This window comes from Octopus bimaculoides, chromosome 7 (genome assembly GCF_046866305.1).
Source record: "Octopus bimaculoides isolate indiv1 chromosome 7, ASM4686630v1, whole genome shotgun sequence".
In the NCBI taxonomy this organism is placed as follows: domain Eukaryota; kingdom Metazoa; phylum Mollusca; class Cephalopoda; order Octopoda; family Octopodidae; genus Octopus; species Octopus bimaculoides.
In genome coordinates this window covers 28,677,779-28,704,870 of record NC_142934.1, presented here as the reverse complement: position 1 = coordinate 28,704,870, position 27,092 = coordinate 28,677,779, and the positions used below count along the sequence as shown (strand labels likewise).

General features: G+C 42.6%; 2 protein-coding genes across 3 annotated transcripts in view; one reads left to right on the top strand and one right to left on the bottom strand.

The window, feature by feature from the left end:
• LOC106883071 (uncharacterized) overlaps positions 1–20,825 on the bottom strand; it is a 116,416-nt gene extending 95,591 nt beyond the window's left edge. For both annotated transcript variants that reach the window (XM_089355073.1, XM_089355071.1), the window contains exons 1-2: positions 20,688–20,825; positions 10,604–10,654 (exon numbers count right to left, since the gene is read on the bottom strand). The gene's annotated coding sequence lies outside the window, so the exon portion shown is untranslated. The remainder of the gene's footprint in view (positions 1–10,603; positions 10,655–20,687) is intronic.
• On the top strand, positions 623–19,265 carry LOC149134632 (uncharacterized). The gene is made up of 5 exons (XM_089355381.1): positions 623–670; positions 3,056–3,598; positions 6,945–7,487; positions 8,396–8,551; positions 19,203–19,265. Exons 1-5 carry the CDS (start codon positions 623–625, stop codon positions 19,263–19,265), a joined length of 1,353 nt encoding a protein of 450 aa, XP_089211507.1.
• Positions 20,826–27,092: the final 6,267 nt, after the last annotated feature.

Genomic DNA, 27,092 nt, shown 5'->3' with positions numbered 1-27,092 from the left:
GCAAGACAGACTTGCAGTCGAAGAAAGAAAACCGAGGTAAGGCGATTACATCTACTCGCACGCATACACCACAAGCTATTTCGGCCCCACGTGTAGAAATTCGCCGCGATGGCAGCCAAGATTAGAATCGCCAGCGACGTGATCAGGCCTTTTAATGGCGAGGGAGATGTAGTGGCCTGAATGCGAAAGATCAGGCTTGTGGCGAAGCTGCAAGGGATAAGTGATGTGGCGAGTCTCATGGCGCTATGCTTGGAAGGGAGCGCCCTGACCCTGTATTTAGAAATGGACGAGGAAGAGAGGTTAAGTGCGGAGAAGATCGAGCAGAAATTGAGAGAAGCATATACGGAGAGCGAGTACGCTGCCTTTGGTAAACTGGGAACTGTTAGATGGGAGGGGAGAACAGGTGGATGAGTACACGGCGGAAGTGCGTAGACTGGCCACGCTGGCTGGGTTTACGGGAGAAGGCCTGGACAGAGCGGCGCGGCTGGCGTTTGTGAGTGGATTTCCTGACGACGTAAGGATTCGATTGCAGCAGTTGTCTGGAGGGAGAAAGATGGCGCTCAGCGAGTTAGTAGTACAAGCTCGCGTGTTGACACAGCACGTCGGACGGAAGCCGATAGCGATGGCGGCGACGGAGGCGCGTTCCGACAGACGACGGCCGGAGAAAGGCGTGAGGAAGCCTACCGAGCAACGACAGCGGCCGTTCTCGGGTCGGTGTTTCAAATGTCAGGGGTCGCACATGGCGAAGGAATGCGCCGAATCAGGGCCCGTCTGCTATCGATGCAGGAAGACTGGGCACATCGCCCGTGATTGCGACCAGGGAAACGACCGTGGGGAAGTTGCTGCCTCTCAAACGTTCCCCGCAACCGAGTAGAGGCGCTTGTGGAGACGTTGCCCGTAGTCGAGGTCGAGGGGAAGAAGTTCAAGGCCCTCGTGGACACGGGTTGCACGACTACCCTCGTGACACCAAGGGTAGCGAAGAAATGAGATGAGGCGAGTAGCGTCCGGGCGGTCGACGGTAGAGAGATCCGTTGCAAGGGCAGCTCCAGTCTGGAGATAGCGTTACCAGGCGCGGCGCTAAGGCTACGGGTGATCGTGATCGAATATGTGATAGACGGGGTTGATGTGGTGTTGGGGATGGACGCCATCAACCGTCTTGGTGGTGTTAGGATTGCAGGAGATGAGGTCACGTTCGGAAGTGTGAGGGCATCATGCGCCGTGAGTCGGGACCGCCGGGGAGAGCAGAGCCCCGTCGGGGACAGCGCAGCTTACACCATCGAGGACAAAGATTTTCAGGCGGCGTTCGATGGTCGGAGGTGGACGATAGAGTAGCGATGGAAAGACTACTAAAGAACAGGGTGAGCTGCTACCAGCATACTTTGAAAGGTCACGCCGGGGTCGAGTTCGACGAGGAGGTAGAGAGATGGATCAAGGAAGGAGTCCTTGTCCCGTGGAAAGAAGAGGTGGTGAGTGGAGTGCTACCTCTGATGGCGGTGGTGCAGCCGACGAAAGGAAAAGTCAGACCGGTGCTGGACTTTAGGGAGCTGAACGAACATATATCGTGCTACACGGGAGGCGAGGCAACGGACGTTTGCGGTGAGACGTTACTTGTGTGGAGACATTCAACCAATGCAGCGACGATCGTCGACTTGAAGTCGGCATATTTGCAGCTCTGTGTGAGTAACAAGCTGTGGCGATACCAACTGGTGCGGTACAAGGCCGGACGTACTGTTTAACCAGGCTGGGTTTCGGGCTGAATTCCGCTCCGAAAATTATGGCGATGGTGCTCGAGTCCATCCTAGGGAAAGAGGAGAGGATAAGGAAGGCCACCAGTTCCTACATCGACGACATTTTGGTTGATGAGATCGTAGTGCCAGCCTCCGAAGTAGTGAGACACCTGGAGAGGTTCGGGCTGATTGCGAAGCCGCCTGAGTCGATGGTGGGGGAGCTGCGCTGGGGCTGAAACTACAGAAAGACAGATCGGGCGAGCTGGTGTTCCGGAGAGGAAACGAGATCCCAGAGCTGAGTTCCAGCGTCAGCAGGAGAGAGTTGTTCTCGGTTTGTGGGAAGTTGATTGGACACTACCCGATCGCTGGATGGCTGCGCACTGCGTGCAGTTACACCAAGAGCGGAGGGGGAGAGTTGGGGTGATAAAGTGGGAGAGACGACGGTGGCGATGATGCGGGAAATCCTAGAGAGGACGAGAGCGGAAGATCCGGTTAGGGGAAACTGGTATGTGCCCAAGACGGAATGCGGGACGGTTTGGTGTGATGTTAGCAGTATAGCGATAGGGGTTGTGTTGGAGATTGAAGGTGCTGAGGTGGAGGATGCGGCCTGGCTACGGAAAGCGGACGACTTCAACCACATCAATGTCGCCGAACTAGACACGGTGCTGAAAGGGGTGAACTTGGCCCTGAGATGGGGGCTGCGATCGATCGAGATCCGGACGGATTCGGCCACCGTGGTCGGCTGGGTAGGAACAGTGATTACCAGAGAGAAGAGAGTCCGGACGAAAGGTGCCGCGGAGGTGTTGGTGAAACGCCGCCTAGGAGTTCTAGGAGAGCTGATCGCCGAATTCGGACTGAAGCTGAACGTGGTTTTCGTACCTTCGGAGAGAAACAGGGCGGACGCACTGACCAGGGTGAAAAGGGCGTGGCTGGAGGAACCGGAGGAAGCAAGGAAAGGGATAGCAGCAGCGTGTCGGCTGGGTGACTCCGAACTGAAGGAGCTACATGCTATGCACCACTTGGGGGTGGATAGGACCCTGTATCTAGCGAAAATGATTGATGCTGACGTCACTAGGAGAAACGTCAAGAAAGTGGTCGCGAAATGTGACAGATGCCAGTCCATTGACCCCGCCCCGGGTGGGCATGAGCAAGGGAACCTCTCAGTAGAGCGCAACTGGAGGAGACTAGCTGTGGATGTGACGCACTACCGTCAGGGAATGTATCTCAGCATGGTCAACTGAGGGCCGGGCCGGCTGGCCATTTGGAGGGAGCTGAGGACAGGCATTGCTGATGAGATTGCCCGCATTTTGAACGGGATATTCTTGGAGAGGGGTCCCGTGGAAGAACTGCTAATGGACAACGGGGCGGCGTTTCGTTCGGAAGCGTTGGGGGAGATGCTCGACCGGTGGAAGGTGCGACGATTGTTCAGAGCGGCGTATAGGCCGAGCGGCAACAGAATCGTTGAGAAGCACCATCGGACGATCAAGGCCATGGCTGAAAGGGGACACATTTCGCCCCTGGAAGCGGTCTACTGGTATAACATGTCTCCCCGATCCGGACAAGCGGAAGAGTCTGTGCCGCACAGAGCAGTGTTCAAGTATGAATGGAGGCATCCTAGTAAGACGCCGGAGTGCTGCGAGGAAGAGAAGGGACCCGCCGGCGTGAAAGTAGGGGAGGAAGTTTGGGTCAAGCCGCTGAAGGCACGCTGCACATCACAATGGGGCAGGGGAACAGTGACAGCGGTCAATTCCAGAAACAATGTATACGTGGATGGAATGCCGCGTCACGTGCTAGACCTGCGCAGGATAGCCACTTCGTCGGATGAAGAGCGCGATGGAAACGAGGCACCCAGCTTGAGAAGATCTCGACGTGTAAGGCGCCCGCCCGGTTGGATGGCGGACTTCGAATTGGAGTAGGGGTGAACGTGATCTTTAACATCAGGGTGGCGTGTGGTATGACGTCAGCAACTGGGGAGCTGACCGGAACGGCGAGTAGACCGGAAGAGGAAGAATGGCAGAGGGAGCCTTGATCGGGATTTCGTGCCCTTTTCGAACGGGGTTGTTGTCAGGAGAGGACGTGCTAAGCGACGGTCTAGGTTTGGGAGAAGCAGCTGCTATTCCTAGTGTTCTTCGGGTCGGGGCAAGCTTCGAGGATCGGATACCGCAAGACAGACTTGCAGTCGAAGAAAGAAAACCGAGGTAAGGCGATTACATCTACTCGCACGCATACACCACAAGCTATTTCGGCCCCACGTGTAGAAATTCGCCGCGATGGCAGCCAAGATTAGAATCGCCAGCGACGTGATCAGGCCTTTTAATGGCGAGGGAGATGTAGTGGCCTGAATGCGAAAGATCAGGCTTGTGGCGAAGCTGCAAGGGATAAGTGATGTGGCGAGTCTCATGGCGCTATGCTTGGAAGGGAGCGCCCTGACCCTGTATTTAGAAATGGACGAGGAAGAGAGGTTAAGTGCGGAGAAGATCGAGCAGAAATTGAGAGAAGCATATACGGAGAGCGAGTACGCTGCCTTTGGTAAACTGGGAACTGTTAGATGGGAGGGGAGAACAGGTGGATGAGTACACGGCGGAAGTGCGTAGGCCGGCCACGCTGGCTGGGTTTACGGGAGAAGGCCTGGACAGAGCGGCGCGGCTGGCGTTTGTGAGTGGATTTCCTGACGACGTAAGGATTCGATTGCAGCAGTTGTCTGGAGGGAGAAAGATGGCGCTCAGCGAGTTAGTAGTACAAGCTCGCGTGTTGACACAGCACGTCGGACGGAAGCCGATAGCGATGGCGGCGACGGAGGCGCGTTCCGACAGACGACGGCCGGAGAAAGGCGTGAGGAAGCCTACCGAGCAACGACAGCGGCCGTTCTCGGGTCGGTGTTTCAAATGTCAGGGGTCGCACATGGCGAAGGAATGCGCCGAATCAGGGCCCGTCTGCTATCGATGCAGGAAGACTGGGCACATCGCCCGTGATTGCGACCAGGGAAACGACCGTGGGGAAGTTGCTGCCTCTCAAACGTTCCCCGCAACCGAGTAGAGGCGCTTGTGGAGACGTTGCCCGTAGTCGAGGTCGAGGGGAAGAAGTTCAAGGCCCTCGTGGACACGGGTTGCACGACTACCCTCGTGACACCAAGGGTAGCGAAGAAATGAGATGAGGCGAGTAGCGTCCGGGCGGTCGACGGTAGAGAGATCCGTTGCAAGGGCAGCTCCAGTCTGGAGATAGCGTTACCAGGCGCAGCGCTAAGGCTACGGGTGATCGTGATCGAATATGTGATAGACGGGGTTGATGTGGTGTTGGGGATGGACGCCATCAACCGTCTTGGTGGTGTTAGGATTGCAGGAGATGAGGTCACGTTCGGAAGTGTGAGGGCATCATGCGCCGTGAGTCGGGACCGCCGGGGAGAGCAGAGCCCCGTCGGGGACAGCGCAGCTTACACCATCGAGGACAAAGATTTTCAGGCGGCGTTCGATGGTCGGAGATGGACGATAGAGTAGCGATGGAAAGACTACTAAAGAACAGGGTGAGCTGCTACCAGCATACTTTGAAAGGTCACGCCGGGGTCGAGTTCGACGAGGAGGTAGAGAGATGGATCAAGGAAGGAGTCCTTGTCCCGTGGAAAGAAGAGGTGGTGAGTGGAGTGCTACCTCTGATGGCGGTGGTGCAGCCGACGAAAGGAAAAGTCAGACCGGTGCTGGACTTTAGGGAGCTGAACGAACATATATCGTGCTACACGGGAGGCGAGGCAACGGACGTTTGCGGTGAGACGTTACTTGTGTGGAGACATTCAACCAAGGCAGCGACGATCGTCGACTTGAAGTCGGCATATTTGCAGCTCTGTGTGAGTAACAAGCTGTGGCGATACCAACTGGTGCGGTACAAGGCCGGACGTACTGTTTAACCAGGCTGGGTTTCGGGCTGAATTCCGCTCCGAAAATTATGGCGATGGTGCTCGAGTCCATCCTAGGGAAAGAGGAGAGGATAAGGAAGGCCACCAGTTCCTACATCGACGACATTTTGGTTGATGAGATCGTAGTGCCAGCCTCCGAAGTAGTGAGACACCTGGAGAGGTTCGGGCTGATTGCGAAGCCGCCTGAGTCGATGGTGGGGGAGCTGCGCTGGGGCTGAAACTACAGAAAGACAGATCGGGCGAGCTGGTGTTCCGGAGAGGAAACGAGATCCCAGAGCTGAGTTCCAGCGTCAGCAGGAGAGAGTTGTTCTCGGTTTGTGGGAAGTTGATTGGACACTACCCGATCGCTGGATGGCTGCGCACTGCGTGCAGTTACACCAAGAGCGGAGGGGGAGAGTTGGGGTGATAAAGTGGGAGAGACGACGGTGGCGATGATGCGGGAAATCCTAGAGAGGACGAGAGCGGAAGATCCGGTTAGGGGAAACTGGTATGTGCCCAAGACGGAATGCGGGACGGTTTGGTGTGATGTTAGCAGTATAGCGATAGGGGTTGTGTTGGAGATTGAAGGTGCTGAGGTGGAGGATGCGGCCTGGCTACGGAAAGCGGACGACTTCAACCACATCAATGTCGCCGAACTAGACACGGTGCTGAAAGGGGTGAACTTGGCCCTGAGATGGGGGCTGCGATCGATCGAGATCCGGACGGATTCGGCCACCGTGGTCGGCTGGGTAGGAACAGTGATTACCAGAGAGAAGAGAGTCCGGACGAAAGGTGCCGCGGAGGTGTTGGTGAAACGCCGCCTAGGAGTTCTAGGAGAGCTGATCGCCGAATTCGGACTGAAGCTGAACGTGGTTTTCGTACCTTCGGAGAGAAACAGGGCGGACGCACTGACCAGGGTGAAAAGGGCGTGGCTGGAGGAACCGGAGGAAGCAAGGAAAGGGATAGCAGCAGCGTGTCGGCTGGGTGACTCCGAACTGAAGGAGCTACATGCTATGCACCACTTGGGGGTGGATAGGACCCTGTATCTAGCGAAAATGATTGATGCTGACGTCACTAGGAGAAACGTCAAGAAAGTGGTCGCGAAATGTGACAGATGCCAGTCCATTGACCCCGCCCCGGGTGGGCATGAGCAAGGGAAGCTCTCAGTAGAGCGCAACTGGAGGAGACTAGCTGTGGATGTGACGCACTACCGTCAGGGAATGTATCTCAGCATGGTCAACTGAGGGCCGGGCCGGCTGGCCATTTGGAGGGAGCTGAGGACAGGCATTGCTGATGAGATTGCCCGCATTTTGAACGGGATATTCTTGGAGAGGGGTCCCGTGGAAGAACTGCTAATGGACAACGGGGCGGCGTTTCGTTCGGAAGCGTTGGGGGAGATGCTCGACCGGTGGAAGGTGCGACGATTGTTCAGAGCGGCGTATAGGCCGAGCGGCAACAGAATCGTTGAGAAGCACCATCGGACGATCAAGGCCATGGCTGAAAGGGGACACATTTCGCCCCTGGAAGCGGTCTACTGGTATAACATGTCTCCCCGATCCGGACAAGCGGAAGAGTCTGTGCCGCACAGAGCAGTGTTCAAGTATGAATGGAGGCATCCTAGTAAGACGCCGGAGTGCTGCGAGGAAGAGAAGGGACCCGCCGGCGTGAAAGTAGGGGAGGAAGTTTGGGTCAAGCCGCTGAAGGCACGCTGCACATCACAATGGGGCAGGGGAACAGTGACAGCGGTCAATTCCAGAAACAATGTATACGTGGATGGAATGCCGCGTCACGTGCTAGACCTGCGCAGGATAGCCACTTCGTCGGATGAAGAGCGCGATGGAAACGAGGCACCCAGCTTGAGAAGATCTCGACGTGTAAGGCGCCCGCCCGGTTGGATGGCGGACTTCGAATTGGAGTAGGGGTGAACGTGATCTTTAACATCAGGGTGGCGTGTGGTATGACGTCAGCAACTGGGGAGCTGACCGGAACGGCGAGTAGACCGGAAGAGGAAGAATGGCAGAGGGAGCCTTGATCGGGATTTCGTGCCCTTTTCGAACGGGGTTGTTGTCAGGAGAGGACGTGCTAAGCGACGGTCTAGGTTTGGGAGAAGCAGCTGCTATTCCTAGTGTTCTTCGGGTCGGGGCAAGCTTCGAGGATCGGATACCGCAAGACAGACTTGCAGTCGAAGAAAGAAAACCGAGGTAAGGCGATTACATCTACTCGCACGCATACACCACAAGCTATTTCGGCCCCACGTGTAGAAATTCGCCGCGATGGCAGCCAAGATTAGAATCGCCAGCGACGTGATCAGGCCTTTTAATGGCGAGGGAGATGTAGTGGCCTGAATGCGAAAGATCAGGCTTGTGGCGAAGCTGCAACGGATAAGTGATGTGGCGAGTCTCATGGCGCTATGCTTGGAAGGGAGCGCCCTGACCCTGTATTTAGAAATGGACGAGGAAGAGAGGTTAAGTGCGGAGAAGATCGAGCAGAAATTGAGAGAAGCATATACGGAGAGCGAGTACGCTGCCTTTGGTAAACTGGGAACTGTTAGATGGGAGGGGAGAACAGGTGGATGAGTACACGGCGGAAGTGCGTAGGCCGGCCACGCTGGCTGGGTTTACGGGAGAAGGCCTGGACAGAGCGGCGCGGCTGGCGTTTGTGAGTGGATTTCCTGACGACGTAAGGATTCGATTGCAGCAGTTGTCTGGAGGGAGAAAGATGGCGCTCAGCGAGTTAGTAGTACAAGCTCGCATATACCACAATAACCTCCATCAATTCGAAGAACAACGTCTCTGTCGATGGTATGCCATGCCATGTTTTGAATGTGCTGAAGATTGTCAATGCCTCAGAGGATGAAACCAGCAACAGTGGGCAAGATGATGAAGACAGCAGCAGTAAGCAAGATGATGAAGCCAGCAGCAGCGTACCAGGAACTCAGGCCAGTCCCGGGGTCGCACAGCGACCACAGAGGGAGCAGCACCCTCCTCCCTGGTTGGCTGATTATGAAACCAATTAAGGTGTGAGTTTGGGAGCGAGGAGTGAGTGGTAAAGCCGGTTGAGTGATCTGTAGATCAGGGGTCATGTGGTGTTTGTGGTGTTATGGGCTTTGATGAGCTATGTGGTGTTGGTGGAGAGGATTGCAGATGAGGCAAACGGAAGTGAAGACTGCAGGGGGCGGCGGAAGAGCCACAGGAGCATGCGTGGACACAGAGCACAAGATTGACTGTTTAACCAAGTTAAAAAGACGATCGATTAGTTAGTTGGATAGATATTTAACCAACTGACTGATAATAAAGGAGCGCAATTTAACTGGTGCGTGTTATTAGTATTGGTGTAATCATTTCCATCACCACCACCACCACCAGACACAACAATCTATATATATAAAAATGAGAATGTGTGTCTGTCTGTGTGAATCCCTAAAACTCGAGAACTACGCAACCAATTTCATTCAAATTTTACACATGCCTTACTTAGGGTTCCAGTTGTGTTTTAGTCAAAAAATTTTTTAACTTCTTGCAGAGTTCGAGCACACGGCAACATAATATCTCCTCCACTATTTAAGTATTACGTGTCAAAAGTGAAACAAAAACACTCATGTCAAATACTTTCACTTTAAAAATGAAACTATTCCACTAACTGAAACAATCACATTTCGATACTGTAATGACAGATACTTTCACAGAGAGAGAAAGAGAGAAAGAGAGAGAGAGAGAGATGTATATTTATTTATGTGTTTTAGCCAAGTGGCTGCGGTCATGCTGGTGCACCACCGTGAATATGTATATATATACATGTATATGTACACCATTTCGATACTGTAATGACAGATACTTTCAGAGAGAGAGAGAGAAAGAGAGAAAGCGAGAGAGAGAGATGTATATGTATACATATAGATATATATGTACACGTATATGTATATATATATATATATATATATATATATATATATATATATATATATATATATATATATATATATATATATAGATCTATATGCATACATGTATATGTATACATATGTGTAGATGTATATATATATATAGATGTACATGTAATGTGTACATGCATACATATATCTATACATATATACACCCATCACACACACATGCACACAAACACACACATTAGTCATTTGTTTTCTTATCCAAAACTACGTCAAAAGTACTGAATGGACCTTTATGAAATTTGGAAATTATATTCTTTGCATAACGGCCATAACTCCCATGAAAATTCATATATTTTTGATGTTGATGAAATTTTAACCCGAACATAACAGATGAGCATTATTTAGAAAATGATGTCACACGTTATCGAGGCTTCCATTCTTTCTGGATGTGCAAAAGGGGATGACGTCTTTATTCCAAGAATTCCTCTTACTCCATCAGGAGCAGACATTCCTTTTACATTCAGAAGACTACAATTCCCCCTTCGTGTGACTTTTGTCATGTCCATAAACAAATCTCACGGTCAAACACTGTCTGTAGCTGGTCTTCTCTTGGAAGAGCCCTGCTTCTCACATGGACAACTGTATGTTGGCTGCTCAAGAGTGGGCAGCAAAAAAAACCTATTTGTATATGCTCCACAAGGGAAAACAAGGAACATTGTTTACAACGAGGTGTTATAATCACAACAGCAAGAAAGTATGTACATGATCACCTTTTACGAAACTTCATTGACTTTCATATATTTATATTGATATACATATATATACGTGTGTTTGGGTGCATGTGTGTATATACATCTCTATATATAAAGATGATGCGTAGTCTAGACGGCGTTTTTAGATTTCATTATTCTCTTTAACCCGGGCAACGCCGGGTATTTCTGCTAGTATTATATATTTTAAGTTGCATCTCCTGCGAGTTAACTCGGGATCCCTTGACGACAATGTAACCTTCATTTAACTAAGGTGCCTTCGGCCTGATGAGTGTAAAAGTTACTTAAGGATGTCAATGAATAAAACAAAGAAAAATAGATATCGTATTACCTCAAAACTGAATGTGTAACAATCCAATGATCTTTTTAAAAAACTTCATGCCTGTCAAATAGAAAACGATTGCATTAGAATATTTGTGCGTGTACATGAGTGTGTGGTATATATATATATATATATATATATATATATATATATATAAGTTAGCTTACCAATTATTTTTGTTGGTAGTTAATTTATAATATATATATATATATATATATATATATATATATATATCTTCTCCTTGTTTCTCTCCTTATTTCTTTCCGTGTTCCTTTCAGTTGAAGAGCGTAGCTCGAAACGTCAAAGACTTTCTCTATTCCCGAGCGTTAAACTAATACATCCATTTGTTGTTTACACCACCTGTCTTCGTGTGTTGTTTTTTTTTTCGTAAATTCTCCCATATATATATATATATATATATATATATATATATATATATATATATATATATATATATATGCATATATATATATACATATATATATATACATATATATATATACATATATATATATACATATATATATATACATATATATATATACATATATATATATACATATATATATACATATATATATATACATATATATATATACATATATATATACATATATATATATACATATATATATATATATATATATATATATATATATATATATATATATATATATATATATATATATATATATATATATATATATCAATGAAAAATATTTCAATACAAATGTATTAATACAAATGTATCAATTTCCAGCAAAAAATAGCCCTATAAGGGTATATATATAAATTCATAAGAGTAGTACAAGGTACCGATATTTACTGGACAATAGCAATCGAAATAAATACGACGCTATTGTATAGCTTCACTGCGTATATACTGGCAAAAATGCGTGTGTGCAACAAAACATGAAAATCTTGTCTTACCTTAGGAAGAACATTAGAAAATGAACAACCCAGATTAAGGATAATGCAGTACCCATATACATATACATATATATATATATATATATATATATATATATATATATATATATATATATATATGTATGTAAGAACGACCGTGCGAACTCAAAAAGGAGAAATGGTGACGAATGGAAAAAGAGGACTCCTTTTATTTTAAACGCGTCACACGGTCGAACACAATTATAATATATCAATGATGATATACAAAATATGTTATACTACGATAACATATGTGAATTCGTAAATACCAGTAATGAAGAGACGATAGAAGGCAACCGTATGAAATGAATAAAAGAGATATTTATTGTAGCATTAAAGATGTATGTCTGTGAGTGAGTGTGAATGCGACATATAATAACATAATAAAAGACAGGCCGTCGTACAAAGAAAAGAGTGTACGTGAGTGATACATGTATGTGTATGTGAGATATTACAGCAGATAGAAAGAGTCAGTAACACGTGAGCATTTATACCAGTTCTTGAGTACACAATTGGAAGAGTCTGTATGTGAAAGTAGTTGAGGTTGTGTGTGGCAGTGCGATCACTAGTTGTGATGTTGGCTTCCATGCCGGGCCGGGCTTTTGAGGACAGACGTTTATCGCAGGCTGAAACTCTTGTCTGTTAATTATCGTGGTGTATATGAAACACCGAACAGAATCGAAGAGAGAATATGTGCCGCAGTAGTTTGGATTGGTGTACATAGAAAGTCGTGTTGACTATGGTTGGAGATGCTGGTAGCGAGGACGATGCTTGGTAGTAGTCGTAGACTCGTGTTGCTGTTGGCGATGTCGTTGGTGGTCATCGTTGGACGAAAGCTGTTGATGTTGTCGCTGGAACTGCTGCTGCTTCTGTCGTGTGGTACACGTAACAGTCTCTATAGAGAAACTGAACCGAGACGAATTTTGCCGCTGAATTAAAGCATTTTATAGTTGATGGTAAGCTCACCAGACATCAGAAAAATACTCTATCACGTGACCTTATTAGGGGCCGTGATTGGTCAGTTTGCGTTCTGGCGGGAACGGTTCGAAGAAGTTGCCGCTTCGAATAATAATCAGTCACGTGATGACAAGGCATGTGTTTTCCGCTACGCCCGCGCTTGTTTGTATTTAAATGAGAAGATTGTATGTAATGGCGATAGTAGTTTTGTATCTAATGGCGATAGGTAGTTTCACTACATTAGCCTCGCACCAGTCGGTTTGTCGAAGGCAAACAGACGAAATAAAAAAAAAGATGTAGTGAAAAAGACTGAAAGAGCGGTTGGTCTATTACTGGCATTCAGTCACCATTTTTAAGTGAAACTGTGTGAACAGGATCACGTTGGCTGTATGGACGAATCACGTCGGATTCATATCAGAAGGGCTGTGTGAATCGAATCACGTCGGGGTCACCAGTTTGTAAGAACGACCGTGCGAACTCAAAAAGGAGAAATGGTGACGAATGGAAAAAGAGGACTCCTTTAATTTTAAACGCGTCACACGGTCGAACACAATTATAATATATCAATGATGATATACAAAATATGTTATACTACGATAACATATGTGAATTCGTAAATACCAGTAATGAAGAGACGATAGAAGGCAACCGTATGAAATGAATAACAGAGATATTTATTGTAGCGTTAAAGATGTATGTCTGTGAGTGAGTGTGAATGCGACATATAATAACATAACAAAAGACAGGCCGTCGTACAAAGAAAAGAGTGTACGTGAGTGATACATGTATGTGTATGTGAGATATTACAGCAGATAGAAAGAGTCAGTAACACGTGAGCATTTATACCAGTTCTTGAGTACACAATAGGATGAGTCTGTATATGAAAGAAGTTGAGGCTGTGTGTGGCAGTGCGATCACTAGTTGTGATGTTGGCTTCCATGCCGGGCCGGGCTCTTGAGGACAGACGTTTATCGCAGGCTGAAACTCTTGTCTGTTAATTATCGTGGTGTATATGAAACACCGAACAGAATCGAAGAGAGAATATGTGCCGCAGTAGTTTGGATTGGTGTACATAGAAAGTCGTGTTGACTATGGTTGGAGATGCTGGTGGCGAAGACGAATGCTTGGTAGTAGTCGTAGACTCGTGTTGCTGTTGGCGATGTCGTTGGTGGTCATCGTTGGACGAAAGCTGTTGATGTTGTCGCTGGAACTGCTGCTGCTGTGTGGTACACGGAACAGTCTCTATAGAGAAACTGAACCGAGACGAACTTTGCCGCTGAATTGAAGCATTTTATAGTTGATGGTAGGCTCACAAGACATCAGAAAAATACTCTATCACGTGACCTTATTAGGGGTCGTGATTGGTCAGTTTGCGTTCTGGCGGGAGCGGTTCGAAGAAGTTGCCGCTTCGAATAATAATCAGTCACGTGATGACAAGGCATGTGTTTTCCGCTACGCCCGCGCTTGTTTGTATTTAAATGAGAAGATTGTATGTAATGGCGATAGTAGTTTTGTATCTAATGGCGATAGGTAGTTTCACTACATATATATATATATATATATATATATATATATATATCTTTTATTTTTTACTTGTTTCAGTCATTAAGTTGCGGCCATGCTGGCCTTGAAGAACTTTTTGGTTAATGTTTACTTTGACACCCGGTTACCAAAACAAAACAAAAAAAGTTTAACAGTTGTAAAAAAAAAAAAAATGTATATTAAACGAATATAAAAACAAAAATTTGCGCCAACGAAACGGGGGTGGGGTGAGGAGAGGACTTTCGGAAAATTCACAAGATCCGATTTTTTCCCTTATAACTTTTAGGAAAAGGGATATCTTTTAATGAAATGTTATATAAATACCTTTCAAATGGCATAGATTACGATTATAAAGAAACTTGAGGGGAAAATTTTTTCCAGGGTGGGGAAAGAAGAGAAAGAAATTCATAAATTATTTTTTTACTTGAGTGTAATGGAAAAAGTTTGGAAAGAAATTTCTAGATTCATTTATTTTTCGTTTGATTAAAGAAAAAGGTTTTTTTTTAAATCCCAGCGGTGGAAACAACAGCTAAATCGCCCTTAACTTTCTTCCACAGAGAAACCGTATTCAACACCTTATTTATGAATTTGTCTCTCTCACCATGATGCATGGGATCTTTTTTAAAACTTTCTATTTATTATATATCATTGATCACGGGTATAACTACAGATGTATACCCACCCGACTTTGTTACCTCATAACTTCCATAAAAATGGATAGTTTTTCACAAAACTTTCAATAAATAATCGCTTAGATCCTGTAGATTGAGTGTATGTAAAGGATTTGTTGCATAACTTTTTCCGAAGGGTTGGGGAGAGGAGTTTCGGAAAATTCACACGACCTGACATCTTCCTTCTCATAACTTTCTGGAAAATGGGCATTTTTTAATGAAATTCATACAAATAACTTTCAAACGGTCAAACTAAAGCGTTTGACCCGGTGGGGAAAAAAAAAAAAAGATTCTGATAGGTGTAAAACGACTTGCTCTGAACGAATATGAAACAAAAAATGCGCTCTCGCGTATGAGGTGGGTGGGGAAAGGACTCGGAACATTCACATCGTCACATATCGTCATTCCATGGCCTGTATAGTGTTTGATCCGGTGACAAAACTTTTTTTTTAATAGCCTAATAGGTGTAAAACAACTTTCTGGGAACGAATATGAAGGAAAAAATGCGCGCTCGCGAACGGCGGTGCGGGGAGAGGGCTCGGAACATTCACATCGTGAATGTTCCGAGACGCCTCACCGGAGCCAAGAAACAAAAGAAAAATAGTGTAATAGACGTAAAACAACTTGCTCTGAAAGAATATCAAGAATACACACACACACATATGTAACATATATATATATATATATATATATATATATATATATATATATATATATATATATATATATATATATATAAATGAGAATGTGTGTCTGTCTGTCTATCTGTCTGTCTGTGTGTTTCCCTAAAACTCGAGAACTACACAACCAATTTGTGTTTTAGTCAGAAAAAAATGTTTAACTTCTTGCATAGTTCGAGCCCATAGCAACATCATATCTCCTCCACTATATATAGATTACGTGTCAAAAGTGAAACAAAAACACTCATGTCAAATACTTACACTTTAATGGTGTGTGTGTGGAGAGAGAGAGAGAGAGAGAGAGAGAGAGAGAGAGAGAGAGAGAGAGAGAGAGAGAGAGAGAGAGGGAGAGATGTATATGTATACATATACATGTATATGTACACGTATATGTATAGATATATATATATAGATATAGATCTATATGCATACATGTATATGTATACATATGTGTAGATGTATATATATATATATATATATATATATATATATATATATATATATATAGGTGTACATCTAATATGTACACATATAAATGCATACAGATATCTATACATATATATACACCCATACACACACACATATATATGCACACAAACACACACATTAGTCATTTGTTTTCTTATCCAAAACTACGTGAAAAGTATTGAATGGATCTTTAAGAAATTTGCAAATTATATTCTATGCATAATGGCCATAACCCCCATGAAAATTCATATATTTTTGATGTTGATGAAATTTTAACCATACATATTACAAACAAATAAAGTAATATTTCTAAAACATTTTCGTCTTAGATGTTACAAAGATCCCTTCATGGGGACTTCACACCCACAATTTAGTCATTATTCAACGGTACAACAGTGTAAGACTATCCTTTCAGATATACTTACATTGCGATTTCTGCAATGTGGTACATAAATTGTCAAGTAAGTGAGACTCATCTTTGCCTCCACTGATTCACTTGCAAAATGTTGAGTAAAATTATTTCGTTGCAGACCTCCTTTGAGTCTTTTTATTATCACTGCGACACATATAGTCCCCAGTTGGTAACATTGATTTCAAGGCCTTCCCAGATGAGTGACTAGTTGTTCTAAGACATTTATTGATTGTAAATATTTTCTGCCCAGTTACCTATCGGTATAATGGTCATTTGCAAACTCCAGAGGCGACACTTTCATTTCCCTTTATTCCAAACGTCACACATTGTTGTTTCAATTGGGTCATGCCATTCCAATTGCTATAGATCCATAATGCATCTTAAAGCTGTGCCTGTATGGTGAGGAATCCTACATTGGGGAGTAGTAACGACTAGGCTACGGTAGCTGACTGATTATCGTGATCATTCGTCTTTTGCTTTCCTGTAGCTTTGCTCTCTTTTACAAACCCAGTGAACATACATATATTTCCTATTTCAAAGAAATTCAAGCAATACATATTACACACAAGTTAAAAAGATTCCCAACAATTAAACTTCTCTGGTTGACATTAATACACCCATCACCAATAGGGGCCTTAACTCCCACATTTTTCAGCTCCATGAGCTCCATTTTTCAGGAGCAAAATTCTTTTAGGGTCCATGTAGTGTCTTAGGCCAAAAAATTTTTTAACTTCTTGCATAGTTCGAGCCCACAGCAATATCATATCTCCTCCACTATTTCAGTATTACGTGTCAAAAGTGAAACAATAACATCACTCTACTGTAATATCAGATACTTTCACTCTAATACTGAAACTATTCCACTATTTCAGTATTACCTGTCAAAAGTGAAACAATAACATGTCGCTACTGTAATTTCAAATATTTTCACTTTAATATTTTCAATTTCATACTGAAACTATTAAAGTGAGACTATACTCTCACATATATACAGGCATACTATAAGACCCAAGTTAAAAACATTCCCAGCAATTCAACTTCTCTGGTTGACATTAACACCCTCACCCCCAATAGGGGCCTTCATTCCCACATTTTAGAGCTCCATGAGTTCCATTTTGCAGGAGCAAAATCTTTTTTACAGGTTCCAGAAGGCTGAAATTTTGGAATATGCGCATAAAGATCAATAGTATGGGATACATGTCTCATGATTAGAATTTTTTAGGGCGTGTAAAGAGGGAAAGAACCTTCATGTGCAATTTTGATGAAATTCGAATCATACGTATTCCAGTTCCTTACAGAAAATATAACAGAAAAGTCTCATTTTTCAATTGCATGTAACACGGGTAACGCCGGGTATCTCTGCTAGTATATATATATATATATATATATATATGTATATATATATATATATATATATATATATATATATATATATATATATATATATATATATATATATATATATATATAAATTAAGGTACTCAGAAACCTGGATGTTTGTACATTTACAGATTTTTATTAATGTCACATTAAATGAAGCGCTTTTCACCTAGTCGTGTAGGTTTTTCAAATTGTTTTGAGAAAACTTTATGGCGGGTCTCTTTATATAGTTTTATTGAGTGCGTAAGGGTGGAGAGAGAGATATATAGGATAGTAAGAGAGGGTGAGGAAAAGTGAGAGAGAGAGAGAGAGAGAGTGTGTGTGTGTGTGTATGTATGTGTCTGTGAGCGTGTGTGTGTGACTGTGTATTTGAAAGGTGTGTCAGTGGGAAGGGGAGGGAAGAAGAAGATTCTGTTTACAGTTTACAGTTGGCCAGTTCCTGCTGTGACAAATCCTTGGTATTCTTTGGTATCATTGTCCAGTGGTAGAGAGAGTGCGTGTGTGTGTGTGTGTGTGTGTGTGTGTGTGTGTGTGTGTGTGTGTGTGCGTGCGTGCGTGTGTGTCTGAAAGGGGTGTAAAACGGAAGGAAGGAATTGTGATGATATCTATACAGCTGGTTAGTTCAAATTAAGTTAGGAGAGAAATATGAGAACCTAGGTAACTGGGTTCAATTCTTGTTGGTACAAAAATGTCCCACTATCTGGGTTTCTTGCCGTTTTTTTAGGGGCTGTTGTTCCAAAGTTGAAGATCCTAGATGGGTTGTGATCTGCATGTTTCAGCCATTCAGTTTTGGTGAGAATTTTGCTATGAAGTATTTCTCCATATTTTTCCTGAAGGAGGTATCATTCCTTGAGCATTTATAGAAGGGAAAGATCTTAAATTTTCCTTCCCCACATGTTCCTAGGTGTTCACTCAGTAGAATTTTCCGTAGTTCCTCCTGTCGGACATGTTGTCGGTGAATTCTGGCTCGTTGACATAAGGAATTTCCAGTTTCACCTATATAATTCTCCTTGCATGTGGGGCAGGTTATGCAGTATATTACATTCTGCGTCCTCTCCCCACCCCACCGTTCGCAACCGCGCATTTTTTTTTTTTTTCATATTCGTTCAGAGCAAGAAGTTTTACATCTATTACACTATTTTTCCTTTGTTTCTTGGCTCCGGTGAGGCGTCTCGGAACTTTTTGGATGTGAATGTTCCGAGTCCTCCTCCACCGTTCGCGAGCGCGCATTTTTTTCTTTATATTCGTTCGCAGCAAGTTGTTTTACACCTATTATAATTTTTTCCCCCCACCGGGTCAAACGCTTTAGTTTGACTTTTCAAACGGCGTAGTTACACGATTACAAAAAAATTTGTAGGCAAAATCTTTTGGGGAGGAGTTTCTCGAAAATGGAGTTTTGGATGAGACGGCCCACTTAAATTGGAATTTCTTAGTTTTTTTTGACGGGGAGTTTTTCCTATTTCCTTTTTCAGCACAGTTTTCAAAATGATGGGAGACATCTTTTCAGGAAATAAGGAAAAGAATTTTGAAAATTTATGATTTTTTTTCAGTCCCGCCACCTCCTCACCAACCATTTCCGGACCGATTTTGACCACTTTGCCCTGCGCATTTAAGAAACATGAAAGAAATCTTTTCGGTTTATAAAAAAATTTAATCTTTTCAGAGGCAAATGTGTGTGGTTTAAGGGAGATTTGGCTGTTGTTTCTAGCACAGCGCAAGACCACCCTTTTTTCTCACTCAAATATGTATTGATGTTTTTCGATATTTTTCCCCATAAATACAATTATGCTATAAAAAAGAAGAAAAATTTGAAAATTCATGATGTTTTTAGCCCCACTCTCTGCTCCCGATTGTTTCTATCTATATAATTCTAAAATATTGGAAGATTATTGCTGGGATTTATCCAGAGTGATTTTGGAAAGACTTCCTCGGGCTGTGCTAGAAACAACAGCCAGGTCTCCCTTAAATCACACATTTTATTTTCTTTTTTAACCGAAAACAATCTACACCATTTGAAAGGTGTTTGTATAAAATTTCATTAAAAGATACCTATTTTCCTGAAAGTTATGAGGGGGGAAATGTCGGGTCGTGTAAATTTTCAAAACTCGTCTCCCCAACCCCCCAGAAGAATTTTTTGCAACAAATCTTTACATACATTAAATCTATAGGATCTAAGCGATTATTTGTTGAAAGTTTCATTAAAAAATATCCATTTTCCTGGAAGTTATGAGGCAACAAAGTCGGTGGGGTATACAACTGTAGATAGACCTATGATATTTAGTGTAAACATGTAATATGAACATTCAAACATGGGCACTCTCTTCCCAAATCCTACTGCATTTCAAATGGAATTTTTGGTCCTCCAAAGTCATCTCAGTGTATCAGTTGACCGACCTGTTATTGGCTGTAAATTTTGGTCTGCAAAAAAAACCGACTTGTATGCCAAAAAATACGGTAGAAGAGCCAGCACAGTATGATTATATAAATTTCAAAAATTTAACAAATGTATATTCAATGACTCAGGGAAAAAAGTTGCAAGTTGGAACAAGACTATTTTTGCCTCAACCACTAACTCCAGTCTCAAAATCGAAGGAGGCTCTCAAGCTTATTCGTTTTTCGGTACTACTAAAGCAGCACGGTCCCGAACGAGCAGTCGCGCGTCCGCGCTAGCTAGTCTTGAGTGGTCGATCCTAACCCTAACCCTATCCCTAACTCTAACCCTAACCCTGTCCCTAACCCTAACCCTAACCCTATCCCTAACCCGCGTGTGCAAATGAATACGTGTTTAGGGTTAGGGTTAGGGTTAGGATCGACCACTCACGACTAGCTAGCGCAGACGCGCGACTGCGCGTTCGGGACCGTGCTGCTTTAGTAGTACCCGTTTTTGTTTTTGTTTTACATGGGCCTGTCAGATATTCACAAGCATGGATCCATGGACTGTAGTTCAAGGTACCAGCTACAAGCTCCTCTTGTATGTCCGACATGTATTTGGATTCATTGTTAAAATATAACATAAATACTTAATAGTCACTTACCTCGAATCTTTCAGAAGAATATTTCTATTGCATAACGAAGCTGAATATAAGTTAACTGCGTGCTGGGCGTTTACTTTCAATTTCAATTTGTATATAAGGCTTAAAAAAGTACATATCTCGCACACACATACACACACTAGCGCGCGCGCACGTACACATTCATACTGGCCAAGATAAAAAAAAAATCTAATATATAGGCGCAGCGTGGCTGTGTAGTGAGTGAGAAGCTTGCTTCCCAACCACATGGTTCCGGGTTCAGTCTCATTGCATGGCACCTTGGGCAAGTATCTTCAACTATAACCACAGGCGAACCAAAGCCTTGTGAGTCGATTCAGTAGATGGAAATCGGAAAAAGCCCGTCATATATATTATATATATGTATATATTTGTGTGTGTGTGTCTGTGTTTGTTCCCCCTGCCATCGCTTGACAACCGATGCTGGTGTGTTTATGTTCCCGTAACTCAGTGGTTCAGCAGAGAGACCGATAGAATAAGTAATAGGCTTACAAAGAATAAGTCCTGAGGTTAGCTAACACCCTTTAAGACGGTGCTCCAGCATGGCGACATTCAATTGACTGAAACAAGTAAAAGAATATATATTTATCCCCACTTAAACGTAAGTGTTCTGATGGAACCAACTATACAAATTCTCTTATTGATACAAATTCTCTTATTGGTTTTTTGAGACAAAATGTACTCGTGTTTATTTTGCTAGCAGGGTCTGGTGGTCTCGGTGCTGGAGGTAGCAGGGATTTATCTCTCCCACCCGACTAGTGATGTAAACAAGAGTGCATTTTGTTTCAGTCATTTGATTGTGGCCTTGCTGGAGCACTGCCTTTAGTCAAACAAATCAACCCCAGGACTTATTCTTTGTAAACCTAGAACTTATTCTACCAGTCTCTTTTACCAAACCACTAAGTTATAGGAACGTAAACACACCAACATTGGTTGTCAAGCGATAGTGGGGGAGAAACAGACACACAAATACACACACACACGCGCGCACACACACACACACACACACACATATATATATATATACGATGGGCTTCTTTCAGTTTCCATCTACCAAATCCACTCACAAGGCTTTGGTTGGCTTAAAGCTATAGTAGAAGACACTTGGCTAAGGTGCCATACAGTGGCACTGAACCTAGAACCATATGTTGTCTGGTCATTTCTGCTGACGATAGTCCGACCTTGTAAGATATAATCTTTATCTTACTAAAATTGACTTGAAACCATGGTACAGAATATAGATTGGTAAAAGTTTTTATTTTTCATTTCCTTTCGAAATTATCCCTAACTTTTGTGGTATGTAGTCTTTTGCTGCTATTTCTAGCGAGTAGATGTCCTATTATAGACATCTCTGCATTTTAAATATATATATATATATATAGACACTACCCAGTTCAACCCATAGAGGATGGAATCAGACGTGCATCACAAATTAACATAGAAAACTTAAGAAAAGTTAAACACAGCAACACACATTCCCCGAAAATACTGCCGTACATATCCACATACAACCCCAGAAACAAAGAAGCCTTCACCATCATCACCCAAAACATACCAATGCTACATAAGGACCCCAAATTAAAGGAAATTTTACACACACACAAAATCATCAAAAGCCACAAACAACCAAAATCACTGAAAAAGATCCTCACAAATGCAAAATTATTTTCCGAAACAACAGATGCGAAAGTAAACAAATGTGGTCGACCAAATTGTGCAACATGCCCAAACATTCTAGAAGGTTCAGAATTCCTCTTCAAAGAGGGACACAAATTCAAAGTTAAATCTAACTTTACTTGTGCCTCAGAAAATCTTATTTATGTAATAAGATGCTCGGGCTGCCACGAGAACTACATAGGGTCCACAGGATTATCGCTCAGACGTAGATGCACTCTGCACCGCCAGCAGATTGCATGCCCAGAATACCGAATGATACCTTTTAGTGATCATATTGAGAAATGCGCAAAACAAATGCTACCACAATTTATAATCTTTCCTTTTTATCAATGTGCCATTAAAACACCAACACAGATTAGATTAAATAAGGAAACCTTTTTCATTCAAAAATACAAACCCAAACTTAACCATTGCTAACACATTTAAATAAGGAAATTCATCACCCCACTGAGAAAAAAAGGAAAAAAATATAGAACAAAACCATGGTAAATTAATCAAATTCTACCACCTCCTAGATTTCGATTATCTCCCCTATACCGGAAGAAATCCCTAATTACCTCCCCCTATCTAGAACTCTTCTTTCTCAGACTGGAACAAACACGTTACAATGAAGTAGAGAAATTTGAAAAGACAACACGAAACCAGTTATTTCTCAAAATACAATGTTTATATACCAAAAAGATTTGATAACATTTTTCTGACATAATTTAAATATATACTTTAACCATGTAACACAAGCCTTCTGTAGTTTTTTCACTCTTATTATCTTTTATATATATATATATATATATATATATATATATATATATACAATATAGATTCAGTCTCAACTTATGGCTCGCCACTTCATCTTTCATGGATATCTCCTCATCACTATCCACACAGCCCTTGCCAGAGCACATTCTGTGAACCGTGCCTCTGCTCTCTCTCCTCCCACCCACTCTGCCATTGCCTGTCTCCCATTCCCCTCACCTACCACCATCTACCCTGCCCCTGCAATGCACCATTCTCCGTGACTTCTGGCGAATCCAGTCCAACCCCTCCATCTTGCACTTCTTCCTCAACCTACCCCTTCCCTCCTTCAAACGAGCCCACAATCTGTGTGATCTCCTGGCCCACAGTTTATTCCCTAATCCTACCTCCCAACTTGGCTCGTTCCCCTGCTCCCACCCACGCTGCCACACTTACCTCTACCTCTCTAACACCACCATCCTCACAGGCACCCATCAGCATCCCTATCATATCACTGACTCCTTTGCCAGCACTTCTAGCAACATCATTTACTGCATCTCCTGCTCTCTCTCCCCTTCTCTGTACATCAATCAGATAGAACACTGTTTGGCTGACCAGTTCATGGAGCACCTCGAAGACATCAGACTCGGCAATGACACCCTGGTCTCGCACCATTTCTGCTCTACCAATCATTCACTACAACACCTGTCTGTGTTCAGATTGTCTTTGCACAAAGGCCATCCGGACTCCTGCCTTTGTCCTCTCTTTGCTCCTTTGCACCACATGAGCTCAACTCCCCTCCTCTCTTCATCTAACTCCCTCCTCTCCCCTCTTCATTTGACACCTACTTCCTCTCTTCACTCCTACCCACCTTCTCTCTTCATTGATAGATAAATAAATATATTTGTCACATACCTGTCATAAATATTAGAAATAGAGATAGAAAAAATAAATAAATCCATGTAAAGGGCATAGATACAAACAACATAGAAAGTGAACGTATACACACAAGAAATTTCACGGATGGCCACAACAATATCAACAACACGAATAGCAATGACAGCAGCAGCAGCAGTGACAACGATGGCAATAACAACATCAACTACCATGATGGCAACACCATGGGCAAACACACAAACACAGAGAGATACAGGAACTGTACCAAATTTTCGGGTCTATGGTTAGCAGCAGCACAATGGGTGAGAGGATGGGGCTGAGGGGAAGGCCATACTGTTTCTAAGAACAATGACACAAACACAAGCATACACACACACACACACACACACACACACAAACATGGACACAAACGCATGCGCACATAAGGATACACATCTTAGAAGAACAGAATGGAGTAAGTGGAGCAAGAGCACACACGAAAACGAAAAGTGTTGCTGAAGAGGTCACAGATGTGTGAAGAAAGATTTCCGGACAATAGACATGAGTTAAAATAAAATAAAAAGAGTAGTAATAAAGGAGTGAAGAACAAATATATAGTGCGTGTAGTTATTTGGCAAAAAAAAAATTGACCATCCCAAAATACAATAATATATATCTATATCCATATACATACATACATATATATATATATATATATATATATATATATATATATATATATATATACACACCAATCTAACGAATGATAACTCAAATATAATTTAAGATGAGACAATTGGTGGACAGTTGAGGGATAAAGATGAAAACAAGCAGGATGACTGTGGGTATGTGAAAACAAACAGGACAACTGTGGGCATACAAAGGAACTGAAATAAATAAACAAATAAAATAAGGCCTTAGGGCTGAACAGGAGAGGAAAATAGTCAATGCGAGGAGAATATCCTAAAGGATTAGCAGAGAGACAGTGAAAGGTGAATAGAACGTAAAATAAGAGAAAATGTAACTGCTTGCTCAGGCAGCTAGCATGAAAATGAAGACAAGACGATGACCACAAGTCATATGTCAGTATTAGGAGGAGTAAAGGTGGTAGAGGGCAGAGAGAAACATAGGAAGCAGAGAGGGAAGGCAAAAGAATGTGACAGAAAGCTGCATAGAAGGAATGGAAGAAAGAGAGAGGAGTTTAGATTAAGATGGATCGAACTCATAGCTATGTGTTCTGAGTGATCAAATGGGTGTGTCTTGTTCAAAAACAGCTAATGGTGGCTTCCCTTTGAGTCAGTAGATCTAGGTTAAAGTAGTGCTGAAAAGTAAACAACTAGTTAAGGCAGGACAAGGATATTTGATTTCATTTAATTAAATCTAAAAAGTTAGCTTCATAACAAATGGTAAAAATAGTACAAACTGGTTTGTAATATTTTTGTACTATTTTCACCATTTGTTATGTAGCTAAACTTTTAGATTAAATTAAATGAAATCAAATGTCCTAGTCCTGCCTTGACTAATTGTTTGCTTTACCTCACTATTTTAACCTCTGTGTGTGTGTGTGTGCACACACACATTCACATATTCACATACAAATACACACACATACAAATACACACACACACATGCATATGTCTATGTGCGTAGGTATATATATCTTTTATTTTTTTTACTTTTCTCAATCATTGGCGATTTCTCAATTTCTCAATCATTGGTGATGGAATACCAGCTTGAAGGTTTTAGTCAAACAAATCAACCTCCAATACCATTTTAGGTTTTATAAAATCTGTTCCATATTCTATTGATCTTCCTTGTTAAACTGCAATGTCATCGGGACGTAAACAAACCAAAAGCAGTTGTATAACTGTAGGAGCTACAAACACACAGAGACACACACACACATGTATATAACAGGCTTCCATACACATTATTTACATTATTTACAATTGACGGATATTTGTCCTCATCTTGTTTCTTGTTAACTCAACGTTTTGGCTGATATACTCTCCAGCCTTCATCAGGTGTCTTGGGAAAATTTCGAACCTGGGTTCTCATTCCTAAGGTATTTTTCGATGTTGTTATTATTATTGTTGTTGTTATTATTATTAATGGCTGCAAGACAAGTTTCATAATCACATAGTCATGCCTGTGTCTGTCATTTTTTACTTTATTTCAATGCCCCCGACTTTTTTAAAAAATTTATGTACATAAACAAACAGTAAAGAAGAAAATTTATGAAAAGAGCAAATATGATATCTCAATTTCAACTGGATAAGAATGAATGAAACAACTTTATTTGAAAATCTAATGTAGGATGATGTGGAGTGAGATAATCAATTATTGGGTTTGGTCTCAGGAAAAAAAAAATTCTTCTAATCTTTCAAGCTTCACTTTAACCCTTTTGATACTAAAGCCAGTTGAGAGCATCCTTAGTTTATATGATACAAACTTTCTGCTAATAGAAATCTCAGTTAGAGAGTAAACAAATAATTACTAAAATTTAGAATAAGTTGAGTATTGCAAATTTTAAAAATGTGAGTTGTTGAATGTTAACTTGCTTCAAACTAATCCCTAAAAGACCATATATATATTTTTTTTTCTCTTGTAAATTTCCCTCAATCTGGTTACCCAAATTCTACCCATATCGAACTTCTGAAAATTGTAGTTGAGGAAAAGCCCAAGCATATTGCATGAGAATTAGCAAAACAGTTCAATTAAAGTCACACTTCAATCAAAAAACATGTTTTTGTGAACTAAGAAGGACATCTAAACCTGGTCTGTGGATCCCTCATCATCTTACTGGTTGACAGTTTAATCAAAGTGTTGCCTTCTGTTTGTCATTCAAGAGCAGACTTACTCTTGAACTTTTCCTGAATAGAATCATTACAAGTGATGAAAAGTGGGTCCTCTATAACCATATCTAATGAAAACAACAATGGGTAGCATCCAATGAAAAAGAGAATCCATCTTTGAACCAGTACTGCTCTGAAAAACTTATGTTCAGTGTTTGGTGGGATATGAATAGTGTCATCTATCATGAAGTGTTTAACTAAAATAAAACAGCTAATGTAGAGAATGATCTTAGTCAAATGGAAGTACTGC

Excerpts from the sequence above, each read along its gene's own strand:
- LOC149134632 (XM_089355381.1), top strand. The coding sequence starts at position 623 with ATGGCGGCGACGGAGGCGCGTTCCGACAGACGACGGCCGGAGAAAGGC. Across the intron at positions 3,599-6,944 it reads GCTTGAGAAGATCTCGACGT|AGGGGTCCCGTGGAAGAACT; the intron begins GTAAGGCGCCCG and ends ATATTCTTGGAG. Across the intron at positions 8,552-19,202 it reads GCAGCGTACCAGGAACTCAG|TCCCGCCACCTCCTCACCAA; the intron begins GCCAGTCCCGGG and ends ATTTTTTTTCAG.